The sequence below is a fragment of the Panthera onca genome, chromosome A1, assembly GCF_046562875.1.
Source record: "Panthera onca isolate mPanOnc1 chromosome A1, mPanOnc1 haplotype 2, whole genome shotgun sequence".
In the NCBI taxonomy this organism is placed as follows: Eukaryota; Metazoa; Chordata; class Mammalia; order Carnivora; family Felidae; genus Panthera; species Panthera onca.
The window spans coordinates 126,491,666-126,516,855 of NC_138339.1; the positions used below are offsets into that span (position 1 = coordinate 126,491,666).

The 25,190-nt window shown below is 44.0% G+C and overlaps 1 protein-coding gene across 1 annotated transcript in view; it reads left to right on the forward strand.

The window, feature by feature from the left end:
- Positions 1 to 25,190, forward strand: part of TRPC7 (transient receptor potential cation channel subfamily C member 7) — a 229,017-nt gene that overhangs the window by 152,092 nt on the left and 51,735 nt on the right. Inside the window, exon 4 of the mRNA XM_078450799.2 lies at positions 18,449 to 18,613. Coding sequence (XP_078306925.2) covers positions 18,449 to 18,613 — 165 coding nt within the window. The remainder of the gene's footprint in view (positions 1 to 18,448; positions 18,614 to 25,190) is intronic.

Sequence of the window (25,190 nt, forward strand, 5' to 3'; positions counted from 1 at the left end):
CTCAGGTCATGATCTCGCGGTCCATGGGTTCGAGCCCCATGTCGGGCTCTGTGCTGACAGCTCAGAGCCTGGAGCCTGTTTCAGATTCTGTGTCTCCCTCTTTCTCTGACCCTCCCCTGTTCATGCTTTTTAAAAAAAAAAAAAAAAACAATGGTGTCTATGCCATAGGATTAGTGTGAGGATTAAATTAACACATGAAAATCACCTAGAATAACGCCTGGTACATCATATATATCCAATAAATGTTGGCTCCCTAACATTTTTTACTTTTCTAAGCCATGTGAAATCTGGCCCCATATCTCCTACCCAGGTGGCCAGAAAATCCTGTCTCAGTCACTGTGGAGCATCCTCCTCTGTGTCACACCACAATCCTGAAAACTCACCTGTATACCCAAAGGAGGGCTCTTGGCCCATCCACTTCTTGTGGATACCCACTGCCCCTAGCACGCACTGATCAACACCATCTGCCCAAGCTGTAGCTCCATCTAATTCATTTAACAGTTTGTTTGAGCAGCGACTCTGTCCCTGCTATTGTATTGGGAATACAATAACAAAACAGAACAGACAGGAGTCCCTTCCCTCATGGAGCTTCCAATGAAGCAGGATCTCTGGGCCAGACTACTGCTGAGGTCCTCCCTTTCCACAAAGAAGCCACTTGGCACTGGTGAATCCCCCAGCACTCTGGAATGACCGCCATCTGGGGGTCTTTCTACCTATGGGGCAGAGTTCAAGGGCAATCTGATGTCTACACCCCACAGAAAACTCATAAAGCCCAATTTCTTCTTCTAGTCTCAGGAAGCATCTCTCCAATATCAGATACCCTTCTCCATCCCCTCCCCCTCACTAGACCTTGATACCCCAAAATGGCCAGCATGTGGTTTTTGGAACCAATCCCAAGAACTATGTACTTCCTCCTGAACCACAACTACTTGGCTCACAGAATCCTCCTGGACACCTCCACAGGAAGTAGAAGGCCAATCATTCTCCCATCATGATACTTCAGCTGAGAAAACATGACAGGCTCATCTCCCAGGAAGGTTATTCTTTTTATTATTATTTTTTTGAGAGAGAAAGAGTGTGGGCATGCATAGGGGAGGGGCAGAGAGAGGGAGAGAAAGAATCGCAAGCAGGCACCACACCCGGTGCAGAGCCCTGTGCGGGGATTGATCCCATGACTGTGAGATCATGACTGAGCTAAAATCAACAGTCGGCCACTCAACAAACTGAGCCATCCAGGTGCCCCTTCCAAGAGGGTTATTCAGACACCCAGTGATGCAGAGGAGATTAAGGGAAGGGCATCTACAGCTCAGTGGGCAGGAGGTGGTATCTGGGTTACAGAGGTATCCAAGGACAGGAAGACAGAGAACAGACTATCAGGTCCGAGGAGTGGAGGAAATTAACATGATTTTGAGAAAGCAATTGCATCAGAGTTCAGGGACCAGATTTCAGATAGTCCAGAGGCTGTGGAGAAGGTCAAGAACACAGGTGAGAGCCAGCTGCGATTAGGAGGAACACTTCTTCTGTGAAGGAGAGGAGGAGACGAAAAGAGGATGAGCGTCCCAGGAGAGAACAGTTGAAAGCTGTGGAGGGAGCTCTCACCCAATAGTCCCATGGAGAAGGAGGTAACACGGAGAGCTGGGACTGAAAGCAACACAAGCGTTCAACTTATCTTCTGGTGCTTAATACTCAGTGGCTTAAAAAAACAACAAATACTTTTATCTGCTTACAATTCTGTGGATCAGGAAATCTGGCATGACTCAAGTGAGAAGTTCTTATGGCCACAGTGCATCAGCTGGAGTCCTTTGCTCAGCTGTATCAAACTGGTGTAAGCTAATTGGTGGTTAGGCTGAAATGGAAGATTCTAGAAGGCTTCACTTACGTGTCTGGCACATGAATGCCCTTTTATATAGTGTGTTTCTGTCTCTCTCTTCTCCTCTCCTCTCTTTCTCTCTCTCTCCCTGCCTTCTCCCCCTCCACATGGCTATGTTGCATTTCCTAACAGCACAGTGATCTCAGGGGGGGTGGTCTCCTACAGGGCAGTTGTCTTTGAAGAGGGAGCTTTCCCAGGAGTGAAAAGAGATGCTGAAGATCTCTAAGGTCCAGTCTTGGAAAGTTCTGCAGCATCACTTCTACCACATTCTGTTGTTCAAAATAGATCACTGAGAGCTAGCCCAGCATCAGTGGCAGTGGAAACAGACCCCACCTCTGTCACACTGCAGAACATGCGAGATGGGAGAGATTATTATCACTATCTTTAGAAAGGCCATCTACCCCCAGGCAGAAAGAAAGGGTTAGACTTCTTATTTGTAGGGGCACATGGTAGAGTTAAGGAGATGAGCTAGAAGATTCATTCATTCATTCATTCATTCATTCATTCATTCAGCAAATATTTATTAAAAGGCTACTATGTACTGGACACTGTTCTGAGTACTGTGAACACAATGCAATTTAAAAAAAAAAAGTCCTTACCATTATGGAGCTTACATTCTAGTGCAGTGACAGATGATAAACGTGTACCATAAAGTCTGGTGGTTACCAAGTGATATAAACAAAGCAGGGTAAGAGGCAGGAAGGGACTGATTGGCAGGTAGAGGGAAGACTTCTATTTTGGTCAAGGTGGTCAAGTGAGACCTTAGTATGTTTCAGGAAGAGTGGGGAGTGGAGCTACATCACACTGAAAGAAAAAGGAGATTGGCAGGATGGGAAGTATGCAAGAACCAGATTATCAAAAATCTCAAAGATATGGGAAGAAATGTTCTTTTTCTCTACCCATAGTGGGCAGTAATTGATCAAGCCTCTTGTCCAGATGAAGGGAGCTCAGTTCTTAGAAGAAATCCATCCTTACTGGCCCCTTCCCTGTTCTTGGGGAGTTGAGGAGAGGGGAGATTACAGAATCTACCATCATCCCTGTGTCCTCTGACCCAGGTCTACCCTTCTGGATTCTCAGAGCTTGGGAAAGTGTCTTTGCTATATGTTGGACATTATAGCAACCAGAAGCTATCCAAACTTGGTCTGGAAATAATATACAAAGAATTCTGCAAAGCTCCAGATGGCTTTGTAAATCCAATTAAACTCACAACTGGCCCAGAAACTTTCCCCATCATAATTACATTATTGATCATTAACATTTAAAGAAGTTGCAAACAGAATCCTGGACAATGCAATAAATTATAATTGTCTGCTGGGCAGGTTCCATGAATCAGGTGCCTCTGGAGCCTTTTGAGACTGTCTGATGCTGTAATTTAAATGATGTTGTTCTGCTCTTTGGTAAATGGGAGTACAGCAGGGGCGGAAGTGGGGACAAGTGTGTGCATACAATCTACATTATGGGTTCCTGCCCATATATCTAAAAATGAAAGACTATTAGCTGCCAAGAAACCCTGTTTTTCTGAGGCACGTTTAGTCTCCATGTTAGGGTGATGCAAGACTCCTGAGCAGCTCCTACCTCCTACTGCTCTCCAAAGGTCATCCACCCTGAGCTATCTTCATCTCTCCTGACACGTTAGGTTCCGAGGCATCACTAATAAAACAACAATCTATTAAGTGCTTAATCTGTGCCCTTAACCATACCAAGTGCTCTGAATACCCTCATTCAGCGCACCATCAATATCGTCATCCCCACTTTCCAGATGCAATAGCACTGCCTGAGAGGCAAAGTCAAGATTTAAAGCAAGATCTATCTGACTTAGAAGCCCAAATTCTTTGCAGGTCCTTCTTTTCAGCATGCCCTTCCTGACTCTCTTGATGGTCTGCTAACAGACTCTCTAGCTCAGCTCAAAAAACCCTCCTCCTCCAGGAAGCCTTCCCTCACTGCCCCTCCGTATCCCCTCTTGGGATGGGTTGCTTCTTCTCTGCTCTTTCATAGCATCCTGATAGCACTGCTATAGCACCGACTGAGCTACAATGAATCTTCCTGTTTACCAGTCTCCCTGACTAGACTTAGAGGGCCATGAAAGCCAGAACATTATTTTTAACATTTGTGTTCGTGGTATCTGGCTCAATAGGTATTTTCTGGACGAGCATATGGGTGAATGGATGGATGGATGGATGGATGGATGGAGGGATGGACAGACAGATACAAATTTATGCATACATACATGCATGTAAGCTTAAACATATCACAATTGCTTATGAGATTCAGTTTCTACTTCTGAAGAATATGAACATTCTGAGAGAAATAAAGACGTTATTGCCATGGGTTGATTAAAAACAAAAACAAAAAACAGCACCCAAAGTAAGACCAAAATTAACTCACCAGGAAATTTTCTACATATATATACCTTGGGGTGTGACCCCTGAGTGACAAAGGGCACTAGTGTCTCTTCAAATACTAAACAGAAGTGTCAAGGGGACCTTTCCATTGGTTGCTGAATATTCATACCCATCATTTGACATGTAAGAATGACAGCCAGCGGTCACCTGCATGACCAGGGTGTGCCTCCACCAGAAATAAACACTTTAGGTTTCCCAGTGTCTTGGATGTGATAAATTTCCAGATTTCCTGGAGAAACAAAAGGTGCAACTGGGGATGTCCAGGCTGGAAGCATTAGTGACAGAGCAGACACAGATACCACGAAGAGGAAAATACAGCAACCTTTGCTACGTATCTGGCTAAGGTGTGTGCCAGGCTTTCCGTCAAGTAACAATGTCCCTTCAAGTATCAGATGATAGAAATGGAAGCACGACATCAAGAATTAGGAAACACCCCTTAAAAGTTGTCTGTGTGCTCTAGATGTGGAAAATTATGGTAGCTGTTGGGGAGGGAATATTCATCATAGATACACTCTACTGTTTGCATGGGGCCCAGAACTTTGTGAGAACTAACCTGAACATTGTCTACACTGGGTTTCACTTTGTTGGTCAGGTTGGTGCTGGGAAGTGGAAGAGCAGGAAATAAGGTTAATGTTAAGGAAAGACTGCAAGACAAATTCCCAGAAACGAGAAGTCTGGGAAAAACCTGAGTATAGGGGTGAACAGGAGTTCAGAGTTCAGCATGAAGTGGTCCTCAGGTCCTCCCTGACCTCCCCATAAGCCAAGACAAGCTAACTTTATATAGGGAGCTAAGAGTACTGGCTCAGGTTTTCACACCTTTATCCATCTGGCTTTTGGGAAACTAAATCATGTAGTCAAATGGAGGTGACATGAATAAGACGAGTAATCTACTTGGGATCATCAAAACAGAATTATGCAGGCCTGAACCCTGAGAAGGAGAAACTGTGGAACAGTGGAAGGCATTACTTCACCCTGGGCATTAGTTCCAGTGACTCTATTGAGGGAGTGCCCTCTAGAAAAGATGGGCATGAGAAGATACAGGCATTTCTGGGGTAGACGGATGGAAATGTGGAGATTAGACATGATGGTGAGCAAGTGGCCACGTGTGCTGAGAAAGTGGATGGCCCTCACAACAAAGGCATTCGAGGTCTTGAGGAATTCAGCATCCACTACCTCGTGGGAGCCCCCCAGGCCAGCAGCAGAACTGCAGGAGAAAGAAAGTCATGAGAGCAGAGTAGAGGGCAGAGGGCTAAACACACTACAGAGGTAGGTGCAGGCCAGCCCAGGAGGCGTCCATGCAAGCAGAACAACAGAATAACGAGCTGACGGTAGGACAGCTAGAACAGAGCTACAGGGACACAACAGCAGCTGTACCTATGCACTGGATCAGCCACCTGGGGACACTTCAGGGAACATTTAGTATGTGACTCAAGTAGAAACACATAGGAGGCCATCATAAAAAACTGCTTGCCATCCAGCCTGAAAGGGCTCTGACGTAGCAAGTTTTGGAAATTCACAATCTTCCCAAAGGCAAAAAACTTGACCGCCTCACTTACTACTATATTCTCCACACCTGAAGGTGCTTGGTGCAAAGTATCAAATAGCATTTACTACACGTCTGGTCGTTGGACAGACAGATGCATGTCAATGGGGCTGGTCTGTACTCACCAGCTGACAAGACCGTTAACATTTGGGTCACATATCTGCTATTTCTTATTCCTGAACCAAGGGTGTTTCAAGATTTATGTCTCATATTATCAAAATACTGGTAATGGTATGTCAAGATTTATTTCAAGATTTATGTCTCATATTATCAAAATACTGGTAATGGTCACATTTCATAAGTGTTGAAAATTCCTAAGTTTAAATTTTAAAAAGCTTTAATTTTAGGGGCACCTGGGTGGCTCAATCGGTTAAGTGTCCAACTTTGGCTCAGTTCATGATCTCACAGTTCGTGGGTTCAAGCCCCACATCAGGCTCTGTGCTGATAGCTCACAGCCTGGAGCCTGCCTCGGATTCTGTGTGTCTCTCTCTATGCCCTTCCCTGCTCAGGCTCTGTCTCTCTCTCTCAAAAATAAAATAAACATTAAAAAAATTTTTAAATAAATAATAAATAAAAAGTTTAAATTTTAAAAGACACTTAATCCTGAGTGTGTTTTAAGTGTAAAACTGCATATACAAATAAAAGCATCAAGTAAAAATAAAACATGGACAAAATATATGTTACACATACACGAGCATTATAATATAAATTCATAAAAGACAAAATTAATTTTAAAGTGTGATTTTTAAATAATTACATAAAGGTAAAATGTAAAGTGTGATTTTAAAAAGTAAAGCATATCAAATACATCATTGCTGAATTATATGCATGTACACTTCTCTGCAAGACAAACTTGAAAATTTTGGTATCATAAAGTTATAAGTCAACTCCAAAGAGCTCCTTCTGATTTCTTCATCTGCAACTGACCTAATATTTTAGTAGATAATTTGATAAAGCCTTTTTGGAAAATGCATGACCACTTCACCCTACTACCTACCACTAGTTCCATCAACATAGGAAAAGAATTTTTGTTTTGGTTGAAACCTGTGTCTTTTATTTCAAGAAAGTATTTCCAGTCTTTGCTTTCTTTTATTTCATTAAATATAGATGCAGATTACCTTTATCAAAATCAGTACCTTTAAATATATGTTCTCCTTGTTGATAAAGTCTTAGAACTAGAATAAGAATTATTCTGCAAGAAAAATTTAAATCAAATTTCTTCCTCTACTTAAAAACCATGAAAACTGTAGGTGAATATTCTGTAAGTGAGCATACCCTTGATTGATAAAAAAAATTAATGTTTTATATAATTCTTTGGACAGGGCTTAACATGTAAATGATTTGTATTTCTGACTTTTATTACAGAAATAAAATATTATACCAGAAGAAAAACAACAGTATTTTGGCACTTCAAAATTGAACCATAAACCAAAAATTGAACTGCTTTTTCTGAACCCCTGAAAAATACTTTGAGTCAGGCACGATTAGGGTCATTTTATAGATGGAGAAACTGAGACCTGAGAAGTTAAGCCACTCAGTCCCTCACCAGTCAGTGGTAGAGCCAAGATTTACACCAGGTGGACTGACCCCAAAGCCAGTGCATGTTCTACGCCCCCATGCATCTTTACACCTAAGGCACAGCAAAGCCACCAGGAAAAGTCTGCAGAGTTACGGATCCAACTTGGGAACATTATTCAGTCAGAACTCAGGCTCAGAGAATTATGTGAAACTACAGCTCTTCTAGCAAGTTGTGTCAGGTGGGATTTGGCAAGAGACCCAAGATACTAATTAGGTCCTCAGCAAAGCAGTTTTTTTACTGGAGTCTGTACTTTTCAATGCTGTAAATCTGTGCTTAGGTGGCCTCGACATTAACCTAGTCCCTGGCAAAGTGGTGACCAGGCATTAAGCAACTACTCAATCAGCTGCTGCTGCTCTTGTCTGTATGCAGGAGAGAGCACCCAGGATTTTGTCTTTGGTGTGATGATTTATTCCGTTTAGGAAGATAAAGTTGTTGAGGAAACTGGCTTGAGTCCTTCCCCTTATGTATTCCTGATTTTTATCTCCACTGGGACTTGGCTGGCCCACAGACAGAAACACAGAGAGATGAGAGTTCTAACAGCATCTGAAATTATGAGGTCCCTGGGTCTCTGTGGGCTTGGAGAAATCACTGTGGTCCCTTGTGCTTTGACATGTCTCCCTGATTTAAAATCTACTTTGTGGGAATACAGGGTAACAGTTCTAACCACTGTCTTTGAAGTCAGAGTGGCCTGGTTTCAAGTCTAGACCATGTCATGATTGCCTTTGTGATTACAGGCAACTTCCTGAAGTTCTGTGTCTCAAACTTTCATCTTTAAAATAAGAGCATAATTGGGGCACCTGGGAAGGCTCAGTGGGCTAAGTGTCCAACTTCAGTTCGGGTCATGATCTCACGGTTCATGGGTTCAGGCCCCGTGTCAGGCTCTGTGCTGACAGCTAGAGCCTGGAGCCTGCTTCACATTCTATGTCTCCCTCTCTCTCTCTGCCCTTCCTCGGCTCGTGTTCTGTCTCTCTGTGTCTGTCAAAAATAAATAAATGTTAAAATTTTTAAAAAATAATAAATAAAATATTGACATAACAACAGCCATCTCAAGGAATTGATATGAGGGCTAAATAATATGGTGACTGTTAAGGACAAAGCCTGACATACAATAGATGCTTAATAAACAACAGCTATTCTTTTTTTAAGTTTTTATTTATTTTGAGAGAGAGAGAGAGCATGTGAGAAGGGAAGAGAGAGAGGGAGAAGAGAAAATCCCAAGCAGGCTCTGCACCGTCAGCACAGAGCCTGACATGAGGCTCGAACTGATGAACAGTGAGATCATGACCTGAGCTGAAACCAAGAGTCAGACGCTCAACCAACTGAGCCACCCAGGTGCCTGCAGCTACTCTTTATTATAATAATAATTATTATCATTATTGTGTGAATATTTCTGGATTTATGTTAGCTTGCAATGGTAATGGCATACATAGAAATTAAACAATCCTCATCCAATCCAAAAGAAAATCCTCAAACCCTACTTTAGTCTCATGCTTCAATCTTCTCCTGCACAAGAAAACAAAAGTCTGGTTTAGTTTGTATCACCTCTCCCTGTTTGCCTTCTAGTAAAGATGTGAAGACAGTTAAGTGTTCATCAGAACCTGAGTAATACAAAATTTGTTATATTTAGAAATTGTTCTGAAAGATGAGTCACAGAGAAAATCATAAAGCAAATCTTAGAGGCTTCAGAAGAGCACACGATTTATCACTCAACAGATGTTTAAGATTATGAGCACCTGTTATGTGCAAAACATAAGGCTGCACACTCTTGGGGATACAGACAGTTGGTTCCTTCAAAGAGCTTAATAACAGTGGAAGAGATAAGATGTAAACACAATAGTACAGCTCTTCACGACTTGACCCTTAAGCCATGACTGCCAAGTGAGTGGGCCGTAGAACAAGACCCAGAGGCGTCCAAGACATCTCAGGGTGTTGAGGGAATTGGCAGAACTTGAAAGTGGGAGAAAGTTGTGTCTCAAAGGCTTATTAGGAACTGAATCAGAGAAGGGCAAGATGAACACAGGCAGGTAGGCTACACTGGCCATATTTGGGAACAGTATGTAGAGCAGCTTGGCTGGAGGGGAAGGTCCAAGAAGGTGAATAGTTGAAGACAATCTAAGAAGGTTTGCGAAACGCTGCCTCCATTTCTGCTATGGTTTCAGGCTATGACATAACCCTTAGTGGGGACGACAGAGTCACTGCCCAGGTATGGTGAGTGGCTTCTCTGTGGCATTGCGAAAGAGCAGAGGCAGTCATCTGGAGCTGGCTAGAAGCTCACTCTGAGCCCACAGTGGGACTCTGGCTGTGAGAGTGAAGGCAGACTGGAAACCAAGTTTTGTCATCAGCACCCTCTGCGCTCAGGGCTGTGGGAGGACTCCTGGTGAGCACTGGAAAATCATATACTTAGCATTCGCCTCCATAAGGGTCAGGCAAGGCCCCTTGCCATTGCACCTGCACTCAGGAAATGGCTCACCCACAGCCCTGGGAGAAGTCCAGCACCATTCGTTTAGGTCTCTGTGCCCCGGAGACTAAAGCGCAGGCTATTCATGAACAACTGTCTTCATCGGAAAACCATTCTGTCTCTGGTAAGAGAGAAGCTAAGTCAGAGATACAGTGCTCAGAGTAACCCACCAGTTTGGGGCATTTATGTAATTCCAGTTGGTCTGTGAAATTGGAGGACTGCTTAATTTAAGCTGGGAGAGAGTTTCTTGTGTCCTGCTGTCCCTGGAAAACAGGCACAGAGAACAATGGAGTAAGCTATTCAACTCATCAGATGATATCAAACCTTCATAGGGGTGAAGGGCCTTCAGAAGTGCTCATCTCCTCTTGCTGCACAGCAGATTTGCAGGATGGCTCAGTGAGTAGCCAGCTGCCTGGCAGGACACCCAGCTGTAGGAATAACTAAGAAGCATGCCAGGGCTGGTTAAGCTTGTGGGTGCACATGTGGAAGATGAGGTAGGGGAGGCTGGAATGGAGTGAGAGACATCTATCTGTACAGGCATCCAAATGGATTCTCCCATGAATGAGAGGGATGTCTGAAAGACACTTGACTAGTAAGAAAATGGAGAATTTTGAAAATGGCACTGCAAAAGGTGGGGACAGTGAGGCAGTGCGCTGAGGCAACGCATACCAAACAAAGAAGCAAAAATCCCCTAGACCTGAGTGCCAACACCTATGTCCCTTGTTGGCTCATTTCCTGGGTAGCCCCTCCAGATAATGGTATGAATTTTTTCCTGATAACATCTTTAAACTTCTAGTTCCACTGCCTTCTGAAATGAAGCAAGTTGTTGTTATTGTTTTCCTATCTCCTGGCACGTCCACAGTGAAAATAAGTTCAGTCGAGACGTGAATTCAGTCATCTGTCTGTTCATTATGTCTGCTGGAGACCAAGCAAACTTTCAGCCTCTTATATCCATATGTCTATCCAGTTGTGGTGACATAGCCAGAAGTGCTGGGAATCTACCAAACAACTGGGATGATGAGTATGGAAGGTCTGTAGATGGTTCCAGATTTTCAGTCTGAACCCACCTTCTAGCTATGCCATTTACTCATTCAAATAGCACTGCCTGAGTACCCATTCATTGAGCACTATACTAAGGACCATAGGAGCCAACCAGGAGGAGTTTTCTCTCTGGTAGAGGATCACCCAGGCATATAACTATGATAAAAGGGAGAGACTAAGAACTGCATGAGAGGAGAGAAAGAGAGATTCTCACCCGAGTAGGGAGGGTGAGCTTTCAAGAAAGATACTGAGCTGAACAAAACCTGGATAGTGAAGATGAAAGGGGAAGCAAACTGGGTAGCAGAGATACCTTGAGCAAAGGGTCTGCGATGGTCAAGCTTGGAGTAGGCTGTGAGAACAGTGCTGCTAGAATCTGGACAGAGACTAGGGATGGAAGGAAAAGAGTTGGAGTCAAGTTGCAGCAGCAGCTGAAAGTCAGGTCTGAACCAACTCCTACTCTCCCTTCCTTTGCTCTGCTCTTCTTCCTTTTTCTTCCTTTCATTTCCTTTCACTTGCTTTCTTTCTCTACAGTTAAAATCCCCTCCATTTCTGCCTCCATTTCTCCATCCATCCCAGACAGTGCGAAGGAAGGGGACATGGGATTAGCATAGGACTCTCACTGCTCTGAAGAAGCAAGTCAGAGATTGACTGTCCCCCCTCAAGAGGACACAGCCCACCACCAGAGAGTGAAAAGGAGACACCCAGAACTCTGGCTGGAAAACCCTATGTGCATCTCTGTGGCACAGCTGAAATCTGCAGGCTCACAGACATGACTTCCTGCTTGGCAGAAAGAACAAGATGGTGAAGGGACCCAGAAGAGATGCAGGAAGCTTCGGCTGTGAGAGGAAATATAGGGAAGTGGTTGAGAATGTCAACTCTGGAGACAGATGTGAACAGTTATGGTACCACTTTATAAAGGGCGTGAGAGTTCCCACCCTAGTGTGTTAAAAGGATTAAATGAGAAAGTGTTCACAAGGTGCTCAGCACAAGGCCCCATCCACATGAGTGCTCAATAAATGTTAGCTTTTTACTGTTTTATTTATGACAGAGAACTAAGACCAGGAAGGACTAAAATCTAAGCCAAACAAATCAACAGCATTCCAAAGGGAACTGAGTGGAATATAAAGACCTCAGGCTTTGGAATCAGAAAGACCCAGGTTGGAACCACTTTCTAGCTGTGGGACTGTGGCAGTTTGAGGTGACTCAGTCTCATTTTCCCCAGCTGCAAGAGGAGGATGAAAGCACATCTTTATTTGTATATGAGGATATATATATATATATATATATATATACACACACACACACATTCATTTTTGGAAGGATTATTATGAAGATTATAGATAACATAACTAAAATCCCTTGATGTGGTAGGCCCTCAATTATTTTTTCTTTAATTTTTTTTTTAACATTTATTTATTTTTGAGACAGAGAGAGACAGAGCATGAACGGGGGAGGGGCAGAGAGAGAGGGAGACACAGAATCGGAAGCAGGCTCCAGGCTCTGGGCCATCAGCCCAGAGCCTGACGCGGGGCTCGAACTCACAGGCCACAAGATCGTGACCTGAGCTGAAGTCGGACGCTCAACCGACTGAGCCACCCAGGCGCCCCGGCCTTCAATTATTAATAGTAGAAACACTTGAGCTGTGACTTCAAGAATTTTTACTTTGTCTAGTGCCCAGGCTGACAGGCTCCTTGAAAGAGGTCTGATTGTTTGGATTCCCCATCCAAAGTTCCAAACCCAGCACCTTTCTCTTCTCACCCCCACCGCCATCCACCCAGATCTATCACAGACTATCCTCTTGTGGTGGCCACTTGGGAGCCTCATGGCTAAATAAACAGATTCGTTGAGCATGGAGAAAATGTTGACCCCATACCAGAATGCCGCGTCAATTGAAAACTTAAAATTAATGGCAATTTCTGCTTTTTTATTGTAATCAAACATACTAAATTTTTCAGGAATTTTTAACTCTTAAAAACACCATGGATACTCAATACTCTGCTAATGACATAAACTCAGCAAGGAAAAGAACCAAGAGCACTATTTAGACATCCCTAGAGTGGGAGTAGAGTGGGAGTAATAATGGCAGCAGTAATAATATCAATGCCCACCTTTAATATTAAGCACCAGGTCATGTTCTGAGCACCCAACACACATTCTCCTCTCCCATGGATCACAAAACTAGGACCTGGGAAGTGGCATGCTCAGGGTCACACAGCTAGGAAATGGCAGATCTGGGACCTGAACCTGGACGGGCCAGCCTCAGAGCCTGTGAATGCAACCACCCTGCTAAGTGCTGGCACAGAGAAGAGCAGTCTGAAGGTCATCAATGGAAACAAAGCAACCGGCTGTGCCAAGGATGTGGGGCTCTCGGTATTAGGTCGCATGGGAGAAAGCACACCAAGTGCTCCCAATGATGGAGTGATCACTCATCATTCATGCATTCACCCAACACAGAGAGTCTACTCCAGAATCGGCAGGGTGTTGTTACTCCAAAGCCCCATTCTACTTGCAGAGTCACAGAGCTGAGATCTCCAAGTGCACAAGGACTGCGACTTGGCTCTGTATTTCCCATGTTGGGCACAGCACCTGGTGAGAGAGAGCACTGAGGAGAGGTTTGTGAAGTGAATGAGAAAACAAAGGAACCACCAACAAACTAAATTAGTAAATGACTGACATTTCTGTTTCTCTTCTTCCCTCCTCAATTTCCACAACTTGAGAGCTTTCCCAAGACAAGATGGGAAGGAAAACAGTAGCACCCCTAAACCTAATCCCATGAGATGCTCCAAACAGGAAATGGCATCACAGAATCATTCTAATTCAGACGGATGGTCCACACTAAGAAAAGCCACTTGGTGATTGTAGCTTGAGACAGTGTCTGTGGCCTACATAGACAGTTTCCAGGAAAAACGGGTTTCTATAAGCAAACACTGGTGATAAGCCAAGTGGAAAATCTTGACCACAGTCACATCAGACATCACTGGGCCCTTTGATGGTTTATCTGTATAAAAGAAAGTAATTTTCTGTATAAGCACTGGATTTTATAAATTTTGCTCCAGCTAAGTTATTCTTCAGCTTATCAAATCATGCATTGCCACATCTCATCATTCTGTAAATGACACCTAGTGTCAGAGAGAAAAATCTGTGCTTAAACGATATGGAAATCACACAGTCTCAAAGCCTCTGAGCTCAAATGTAGTCATGTCGTCCTCTTTTCCTCCCTGCAAAAAGTGCAAAATGCAGGACTTAAAAGCTTTTAAGGTGGTGGACGGGGGAGGCAGGGCATTGAGGAGGGAGGAGAAGGGCTTTCCACAGGTCCAGTGACCTGCACTGCTCCTTAATCAGTAGAAGGGAATCAGGGTACAGTAGAATACACTTGACAGCAGAGACCAGCCCATTTTAAGCTAACTGCATGGATAAATCAAGCTGCACCTTTAGTGGAGGACGAGGAGGGAGGGACTAGATAGAGACGGAGTGACCTGACCCACACGGTTAGGCTACATTGCCCTTTCCAGAGACACCAACACTTCAAGAACATAGCTGCTAAAACAATGTGGAGGTAAGAATAAAGACAGGGTGGTGAGGAAGACCTGCAGAGAGTAGGAGAAAGAAACTGAGGGAGAGGGGAAAGAGAAAATGGGCAAGGAAAGCAAAGTCATGGATTTATTTTTATTTACTGAATACTGATATAGGGCTCACTATTTGCCAGGTATTATTCTAAGCACTTTACAAATACTAACTTACTTAATCCTCATTATTAGCTTCATTTCTAGAAGAGAGAAGGAAGCTAAGCATGGAAAGAGTCAATGAGCTGACAACATATGGCCAGCAAGTGGCAGGGCCAGCACTTGAACCCAGGAAGCTATGTACCAGTCCATACTCTTACCCACCCCACATCAGGAAAGTCTTAGACCATGTTGCAATGGGAGTATCTGGCCCAAGGGCATTAGCACCCCCTTGAAACAGCTTTAAATATAGTTAGTTAGTTAGTTAGTTAGTTAAGGAATGTATCTCTTCAACAACTAGTCTTACAACATCAGCTATGTCCTTGTGTATGAATATAAATCAGGGAGACAGTGAAGGGGATGGTTCTCCTTTGAGCTGTAAAAAGAAAATGGTAGCCCATGGATCAAATAAAAGCAAATAACAGCCATAATTTGGCTAACATGCCCAAGAGTTCCCATATGCCAGCATTATATTCTCACTATGTCACCTTGGGCTGGGAGGAACAAGACATTTAGGTGAGATATCAACAGAAAAGTAGCTTTGGGTATAAATGCTATTATATTAACGATGAAGTCTGGTCAAACAAGCTGCCGGGAAAACTGGCTTAAGATGGACTCAAAAACCGGCAGCCAAAAGACTCCCGGTCCCTCCTGATTCTCAGGTTCTATTTTCCAGCAGTCTCCTCATCCATCGCAGGGAATTCTGTCTCAGGCCTCCTTCCTATCTCTCTGCAGTTTTACCTCTCTCAAGTTCCCTCTCCAACCCCGGTTCTTGGCACAGTCCATCCCCATCATGGGCATGGCTGGAGTTATCTTCTCTGAAGAGACTGCTCAGCTCCACGTATGCCCGCCTTACCAGATTCTCAGCCCCAGGCCATCAGGAACTCCCAGCTATGACGAGTGTGAATCACGCTGCTGGGAAAATTGAGGAGTTCTCATCAGTTCTTCCCGTGAATAACTTCCATAAAAGTGTGCCACACTCAGTCCAAGATGGTTTGGGGCAAGAAGGGCCTGGACAAAGCTCTTGGTATCATGTATCCTTTTGCGAGCTAGATGCCAAAGAAAGCAAACCCAAGACAGTACTTTCTGTGTTCCCGTTCTATTCCAGCTGTGGGCTCCTCTTCCATCCATTCCTTTGTGACCCTACTTTTGAAAATCCTTACCCTGCCCACCTCCTCATCCCAGCCCCACCCTGTAGGAACTCTTCCTGCCTTAGTTCCCTAGCTAGAGTGCCTTTTTGGTTAGAGTGTCTGGCTCTCTGTGTCCGGATGGCATGTCTCACATTACTCTAGCCTTACTGGGATCACAGATGATATTTCCCTGTGCTTCAAAAACACAGTAGAAAAAATCTTTTGCTACACACTGAACTATATGTCATAAAGTTGTCTTCAAAGGCCCACCACAACTATAGAAAAGTGCCCATATAAAGACAAACACTTTGGGCTTTAGCTATCCGCTGCTGTCAGCTTTCTGGGAGCATTATACCATAAAGACTGTCTGCCAATAAACAGCATGTTTGGAGCTGGGGTGCTTTACTATGGGGGAAGAAACAGAGCTATAAAAATTAGGACATGTCTGACCACAAGAAGACAGAGTCTCAAGACAGCCCCTATGTTTTAGTTGTGACCAGTGTTCCCTGAGGCAGGCAAGGGAGACTGGGAATGGTCCCCATTGTGTTCTCTCTCAGCATTTCTTCCCCTCCAGCTCTGCTGCTCAATCTTTTGTCCTGACTTCTCTTCAGGAGGCAACAGAAAAAGCATGGACAGACTCTCCCAAGATACAGAGAGGCCACTGGAGGGGTTTAGCACTGAAATCCTTCCAGAGCAGCTACAGGGCAGGGAGCCAGAGGGTGAGCCAAGGGGTCTTCTGCTATTTCATAAGCGTACGTCTCACCCTCTAATTGGACTCCTTCTCCAGAGCAGAGCCATTTCAGCACCCAGGAAGGATGACTGTTGACAAACAAAACTGACTGGCTCACATGCGCACCCACCATCCCTCTGTGGGACCTCAACTCTCAGAAAGCTGATAATTACTAAAACACCCACATGATTTTCTGTTGCTTTCTCCACTGTATTGTGAGTCAGAAAGGGCATAGGGAAGCCTATCACCTGCTGTCCTGGGGTTTCCTACCTTAGGTAGAGGAGAATTCACTGCTCTTGTCCTTAGAGGGAAAGACCACAGTGGTTGCCATGGATCCAGTGATGCTACCCAAAAAGCCTCATTTTCACTAATGTTTGAGTAGCGGTATTATCGGGGGCTGCTGCATGGCCAAACAAACCACTGATAGTATACTCACAGATCACTTGGCCTCTGCCTTGAGTTCCCAGAAACTGGAAACAAGAACATGCTGCCATTTGCACTGAGAATGTTTTAAAACAGTTGTATTTACGTTACTCTTAACAATGAAAAGGAGTTGTTTTGCATTTGCTCAGAACCACTATACATGTCTCCTTAATACCCAGTGAGGCACATGGGATGAAAATTGGCATATTATGCTCCTGTGTAATCATATGAAAAGTCAGACCCTTTAAAGAATGCCCAGTCTGTCTGTTCCAATCCACGGATACATGGCTAAACTTTGCAGGGCCAAAAAGCAGGGCTACCAAAAGCAATCAATGGCTTCCTCCTGTCACAAGGAGAAAATAAGCTAGTGAGTAAAGTTTTCTCAAACGTAAACTTCATTCCCATAAATTTTACTTACCAATTACCCATTTCCAGTGACCAGGACTCAACATCAACTCAACACATGGCCAAGTGGCACCAAATATTTGCAGAAAAAGGCTGTTGGGTGGCAGCAGCTCAAGCCAACTTGCTGGATAGAGCAGAATAAGGAAGCCTCTGTATATGAATAAAAGAGTGTCTCATGGACCACGTGGGCAGAGTGGAGCGAGGCCCCAGAGAGGGGCACACACTATCTATCTGAGCCTCTTTCTACACATCTTCATTCTTCTTTCCTTTGAATTGGCTTGTTTGGCTACTTAGTCCGTGCAATAGAAGATGGTTACCCACACCTCCCAAGATTACTTGTTAACTTCCCAGTAAATAAAGAAACTGCCCCTCTCAATTAGTCCCAAATATCGCAGTGAGAAAACCTGACAGGCCAGTTTAAGTCAGGGTTCTTCACCTAGTCCAGTAAGCTATATCCAGAGGGGTGAGGTCACGTGATACAAAATGGCCATAAGAGGTCTTGTAACCTGGGCATTAAGGCAGTTGCAAGAGAGAGAGGTAGCAGTGAGAAGCTACTATACCAGGGACACCATATATCAATGCTCTAGCAGGCCACAAAAAGTTCTATGTGGCCAAGCAAACACCACTAAAACCCAGTAGGGAAATACTCAGTTTTAATATGTTCTCCAGAACACTTTTCTTAGTAGAGGAAAAGAGAGAACAGTTCTGCAACCACAGCTAATCCTACAAGATAACAGACTGCTTTGCAAATAAGGTACTGAAACTCACAGTGATTAGGTAAGTGACACGAGGTCACCTGGCTAGAAAATGGTAGAGCAAATTTCAAACCCATGTGGGACTCCAACAGCCCATCCGTGCTCCATTCATTACTCATGCTGCCTCCCAAATGAACTCTGCCCGAGATAAGTACCAAGCACTGATGCAGCCAGTCCTGTCAGGCTTCTGACCTCAGTGCCAAGACACCCAGCATCCTCAAGCTGGAAGGGCCCAGCGGTCACCTGCCCGCTGCTCTGCTCTAACACCCAGGCCACATCCCAGGTAAAACATCTCAGCCCTGAGCTACTCATAGGTCGTATACTGTTCAAGTGCTACCGATGCCATTTTCCTGTTTGCGTTTTGTTTTTGTTTTTGTTTTGTTTTTACAGTTCGTTGCTCATCCTAACTGTCAGCAGCAATTGCTTACCATGTGGTATGAAAATCTCTCAGGCTTACGTCAACAGTCTATCGCTGTGAAATTCCTGGCTGTCTTTGGAGTCTCCCTAGGCCTCCCTTTTCTCGCCATAGCCTATTGGATTGCTCCGTGCAGCAAGGTACAGACTGCTTAAGGTGCATGTCGTTTGCAGTGATTTCTTCTCTCTTCTTAGCATGACCTCAAGTCCATTTGTTCAGATCAACAGCTGAGCACTTCCCGTGTTTAAAGAAAATAGTCCTGAGATACTCAGCTCAAGTAGAAAACCACACAGACCTGGGCTCTTTGTTTGTTTTTTCATTTTTTTTTTTTTAAACAGAGAGGAGTGATAATATGGGGAATTTAAAATACATGAGCCATAATCTGATCAATAATAGAAGAGAGAGGGAATACAGGGCACTTCTGCTCTTCTAATTATGCGATGTCCTAGACATGTCCTCTACACTCACTTTGATAATTATAATAATGGTAATAGGAAGAGCCAACATTTATTGAGTACTTTCTTTTGGCTAAGCCCTTTTCATGGAATATCTCATTTCCCTCCCTCAATTACATTCTGACACATATATTTTATGAAGTAGGTTCAGAAAAGAGAAATAACTAATAGGCTGAGAGTCCAATGCAGCTCATCTGGGGACACTGCAGACCCATCTCAACATCGTCCCAGTTTCCCTGGCTTCCTTCATTGGGCTCTGTCCCACATGGGCAGCTAATTAGGTCACAAGAAGGAAAAGACAAAGGAAAGAAAGAGAGCTGGAAAGGTGCAGAGCTGGGTTCTTTTCTCATGGGGAAGGGGCATGTCCGGTGCCTGCTGGTGAGGGAGGGAGTGGAGCCCACACGCGTGCCAAGCTGCCAACCTTGCCACACCACCGTCCCTACAGCCCAGCCATCTGATCCCGAGCCTCAAAGAGCCATAGCAGTCACTGCAGCTTCAGGCAAGGTTAGCACGTATGGGACTAAATCATGGAGAAATGATTCCACAGGGAATGCGATCAGCCAATGTGGTTCATGAAAAATGGAACCTCTCATTTAAAAAAAAAAAAAATGTTTTAAATGGAACCTCTTGTCAACACCACTAAGAGGAATCTCTTGCCAGGATGATGGGCCCAACACTTCAGGGCTGCTGCTGAGACCACCCAACCAGGCAGGCAGTGAGCTCACTGCCTTAGAGTAAGACGTGGGCCACCGAGAGAGGGGAGGATTCAGACTCCTTCTTCTGTAAAATGGTACTAAATATAAAAGGCCTCAAACTGAATACGTGTGGTATTCAACCTTACATCTACTGAGGATTTTGTTTCTTTGACAGTCTACCATGTCATGGATTTCTAAATCGGAACTCCCCAAATGATACATATGTAAATGAAGGCAATTTTTTTCTCTTTCATTACAAGCTGAAAAAAGTACAGTGCATAAAAAAACCTAACCAGACTTAAAACTGGGTTAGAGTAGGTCACTGGTTTTAGGCACATGTTTTCATCCTGGAATTCTCTAGTCTGTACCGCAGGTTAGGTCCTTGCCTTCCTCCAGAGTCATCACAGATGGACAGGGATGCTCACCTCCATACTCTGTGATCCCCAAACTAATTTCAGGACTTCCAGTCATTAAAATGATAGCCAGTTGGTAGACAAAACACTGACAATCCTCACTTTTGCTTTTAAAACCAAATGTGACAGCTACCAGAAAACGGACTAGCCAACACCAACAAATTGGTTTGCCTCTGCCTGCTTGGTGGCCTAGGGAAATATTGAGGAAGAAATGATATTGCAGTTGCTGACTAAATTGTTTAGATTTTCAGTAGGTCTAAGAAGAATCATCTTGGCCAATATCATGAAGATGTGATGCCAAAAAAAAAAAAAAAAAAAAGATGCATAAAGGTGGAGGGAATTCTGGACTTTCCTGGGGTCCGATATAAATCCTGGAATCTGATACCACCATGAAACATACGGTCACACCTACAGTCGACTTCTAGAACATTCTGGAAGAAATGATTGCAGGAAAATTTAACCCAATGGCTGAGGCTTCCTCTCCTCTGTTCAGATACCTGTCTGATTGACATCTGGTGTTCCCAGAGCTTCCAGTAATACTCCAAAAAAGAGCACTAAAGATAAATATGAGCTGGCCATTATGCCACCTGTGCCTTCTGAGCACTTTCTGGGCTGCAAGTCTGAGTTCAACACAAGGGTGTGTCCATATTGGAGTGACAAGTCTTAGTCTGTGGCATGTGATAATTCTTGCTGGCACTGCTCATTCTGAGGAAAGATTCTCTCATTAAAGAGGGAAACTTTAGTTGTCAAAGTGGCTCTGAGGCAGTCAAAGGACAGATAAAACAGCCAAGATATTTTTAGTCTCTCCTTTCACCACTCTGAAAGAAATCCTTTCAAGTTTGGCAAATATATTACATTACTGGGGATTATAAAAGGGTCACATCTTCCATGTGAAGAAACCAGGACTCTCCAAAGGCTCCAGAATACAATGTCCTCCCAAGAAAAGTGGCACAGTGGAGAATTCTGTTAATGTGCTAGCATCCCTCCTCCCAAGGGGTCACTTCCTTTATACCTGTCCAATAAATCTATGGAAAAGCCAGCGTCATTCCAGCAACTTCATATTCTAACCACAATTTGACACCTGCCTCAAAGAAATTATACGCTGATTTTTTTATAAACATATTCGTAAAATGTTACTGCTAAACGTCATCAGTCAGCTAATGTCCATCAACGTCTAACAAATATTGAAGTTTCTGTTTCCAAATTAACACTGCATTTACACTTAATAGCTGCTGCCCTAATTTAGGGACCATTAGGGACATCAAAATTACTTGATTGGCTTGCTAAAATTATCTCATCATTTCTTTCCCATTGAATTCCCACTGCTGTCAATTCTACTTTTATTTAAAGTTTTGAGGGTCCCTATGAAAGAAAGCTAAATAAGGATATTATAAGGATTATGAGAGTTTCAACAGAAGTTCAGCTTAGTAATATAGTGGCTGAAGAGGGTAACCAAATCACAGATGTGTACCTAAGGTGATAATGCCAGGTCTGGATCATGGGACAGGCCTGTCAAGGTCAATAAAGAGAACAGTGACATTTTTTTGATCATTTCTCATCTTAATCACGAACACGGCTGAGGTCATGCAGCACACTGGGAGGCTGGTGAGTTCTAGCCTGCACCAATGCTCTCAGGTCCATCGTTTCCCACCAAGCTCTTCCTCCTCTCAACAATGGCTCTGATGCCAAGGGTGTGTATAGCCTGTTTTCCACCCTTTGCTATTCCATTCCAATTCATAATTTAGGTTGTCTGCCTATTAAAATCTGAGAGCTGAAAGAAGAACAGTCATCCTCAAGGGCTCAAACAGTGTCTCTACAGCAGGTGGACTGGGGCAGAAGTCCACATGATGCAAGTGTTGAGGAACCACACAAGTTTTCATTATAAGGGTGTGAGAGGTGAAACTGATTTCCTCCAAGCCTGTTAACCTTGACTGTTTAATTATCCTTATAAATCAATCCCAGGACTCAGACAAGGAGAGCTGTAAATACATTCAGCCTCCTACCTGAGGTCTCTGCATTATACGGTCCATCAGTCCACATACTACCACATAACTCTCAACTGAGGAATGCCAAAGTGTTAGCTGCCACGCCCTGACCCCTCAGCCTGGTGCCAAACAAAAACACCCAGTGAGGAGGTGCAAGGAACTCTGCAGCTTTGGAAGATCCCTGCTTTGCCTTGCCAAAGCTGAAGTGGTTTGACACAAGGGTCCTCACACCATGCAGTCCAGGGCCAACCAGGAGAGGACAATGATGTCAAAGGCCTCTGAGCCCCCCGTCATTCGCCCCTAGCAGACAGCACTAGATTAAAGAAAATGATGCTGCAATTTTTAAAGCATTGCCATGGAGCGGAAATTTGTGCCAGGAAATAGAGCGTATTTTGCTCTTATATTACAAAAGTGTCTGCTCTCAAATCCAAAAGGAGAGTCCCTCACCTGACACCTTGCCAGGACAGGATTTAAGAGTACCAGAAGGCTGATCACTTCCACACGTAGCCCGGTCTGAGTCCTGCAACATTCTCTCCCCAACTCTCCATCGATAGTAGCAACATTGAAAGGAAGAACCAACCCTTACAGCTTATTCTAGGCCCTCCAGTGTCCAGCAACATGTTGCACATAGACAGGACCCCAGAAGAGCTCATGGCATAAATGCACTAGGACTCTGTGTAGCTTCCACCTTGTGAACCCTTGTGTACAAGCTTTTTAAGAGCCAGCTGAGTTTAAGTTTCCCCTTAGGAGAATTGCGTGAGGCCCTCCAGTGTCACATAGTAAGTGCTTCCTGGCACTTCACATATGCTTCACATGTGCCAGGAGCTGCTCAGCTTTCTGCACGTTATTCACTTCTTACATCAACCCTATGTAACAAGTTATATGTTATCCCCTTTTTACAGATGAAAAAACTAAGACACAGAGGAACTAAGTAACATGCCAAAAACTATGGAGCTGTGATTGAAATCTAGGATCTCTGGCTCCAGAGACCTGACCTTAACCATTGCACATGAGTGCACACGCACGCACACACACAGAGGCCTGCCCTCCCACACTTTCCAGTACATCGGCAGCATTAGAACCTTCAATACTGAATATAAGTATCTTAACTGTTGCTTACTTGACTTTGCAATGCATCTGATTCAGAAATTTAGAGATGGCAGGACTTTTCTAGAAGGGAGGAGTCAAAACCATGACATGAAACTCTACTCTTTCCTCTTCTTTCTGGAGAAACCCTACCTTCAAGAGTCCATTATCACTCAGCACCTCTTCAGCCCGCAGGACAAAGGGTGGATTCACAAGGTAATGTGAGAACACCCAGATTAAAGACACCAAGTGAACAACCCCCTGCCCCGATCAAAAAAAAAAGAAGATTCCTGAGCCCCAGGTTAGACATGTTGATTAAGCATTTGAAAGGGAGCATATGGAGAAACCCACCCCTAATTTAACCAGGATCTCTAACATTTGAGAACCACTCTGGCATTGAAGCTGTGCATGTTTCTTTTTGGAACATGATCCATATTTTTCACTGAGCCCTTCCTTGATGCCACTGGCACATGGTGGCAAGTGAGGGTGGCATTTGCTGAGGGGGGCTCTGGTGGTACAAGACTGGGGAGAGATGTCAGAAACATTCTCTGGGTCTCCTTCTGCAGATATTACCTACCTTGCAGGCATGTGGCTACCAGGTCCCCATTTAGATGACTACACTTATGGTTATGGCTAAGAGCCCAGTGGCATGGAACACAAAGGCTTGCTAACCAATAAAACTCCACCTCTGATTGCTCATGAAGGCCATTCATTTGCAGCTAATTCAAGAATACTACTCAACTGCTCTCATATTCATATACTTCTCAGAGTTTAAGAATAGTACACAGGAGGTTTGAAGTGAGCCAGAGTACTTGGATACTACAAGCCTAGATTTCCTGTATCAGTTCTCTGCTCACAAGGTCCAAGTAATGACAGAGCTGCTTAAGCCCATTATTCAGACTCACCAGTTTTGCACTGGTGAGCAAACGGCAGACCACACCAAGGTCTACATCTCCCAAAGCTCTACCATCTTTTTTTTTTTTACACCTACCACTGTTACTTGACCCAGCTATGAGCTGCTGGCATGCTTGGCTGACTTTTCTCCTTTCTTTTATCTCACCTGGTGGCTTTGTGAAAGGAGAAGTTTTCCCCAGGTGTAATTTGTCTCAAAAATTATCTTTGTGAGACAAATAGGAAATGTCACACACACAACAACAAAAAAAGAAAAAGAAAAAAAGAGAAAAAGAAAGAAAGAAAAGAAAAAAAAAGAAAACCATTAACATGATTTGATCTTAGCTGACCTTTATCAAATTTTGACCATTTAAAAAGAAGACTTGAAGCCCAGAAGAAAAAGAGGAAAGGAGCATTAATACCTAACCTCACCTTTCCTCCCTAGGGCTCAGATCGAGTGGGGACTGAACCCAGGCTCATCTTACACGGCACCACAAGAGCCTTATCAGAGTTTTTTCTTATGTTTGTAGTAGATACAGTAATTTTTACAGTCTCATCTTCTGCCAGACAATAAGAACCTGAAGGAGGTAACAAAGAGAAGATTAAATTCCTCAAACCGTGTCTTCTGGGAAATACCAAGGCCAGCTCAGGTTCAGCTGTGTGTAGCTTCCTGTGTCAGGCACCTCACATGGGTGAGAAGGAGCAGTGTCCCTGTGTCCTCCTCCAGGTTGTCACCAGAAGACATAGAGCCTAATGATAAAGGACTGGGGAAACCTGGCCATTAATCCCTGAAGAGCTGGGTCTCTCCCCATGGTCCCTATCTTTTTCTGATATTTCTGGGACCCTGCTGGGGCACACAAGATCTGACATCCCTTTCCCTCTGCGCAGCCTACCCCACTTCCCACCCTTCAGTCAGGCTCCACCTTCCCTCGACTCTCACCACTACCCCAGCTAGGACACACTGACAAGAAACAATGCAGTGACTATTGAAGGATGACTCCTGGGTACACGAGCATCCTGGCTGGGAAACGGGGCTTCAAGATTCCAACACAGTCAGCTAAAATGGCAAAAAATTCAAACCAGCTATTTGATATATAAATCAAAATAAGACATGGTTTAATTCAGTTTTCTTACTGAATTTATGTGAGATGTTTTATTTGTCCTTAGATTTAGCCTGTGCATTCCAAATTTA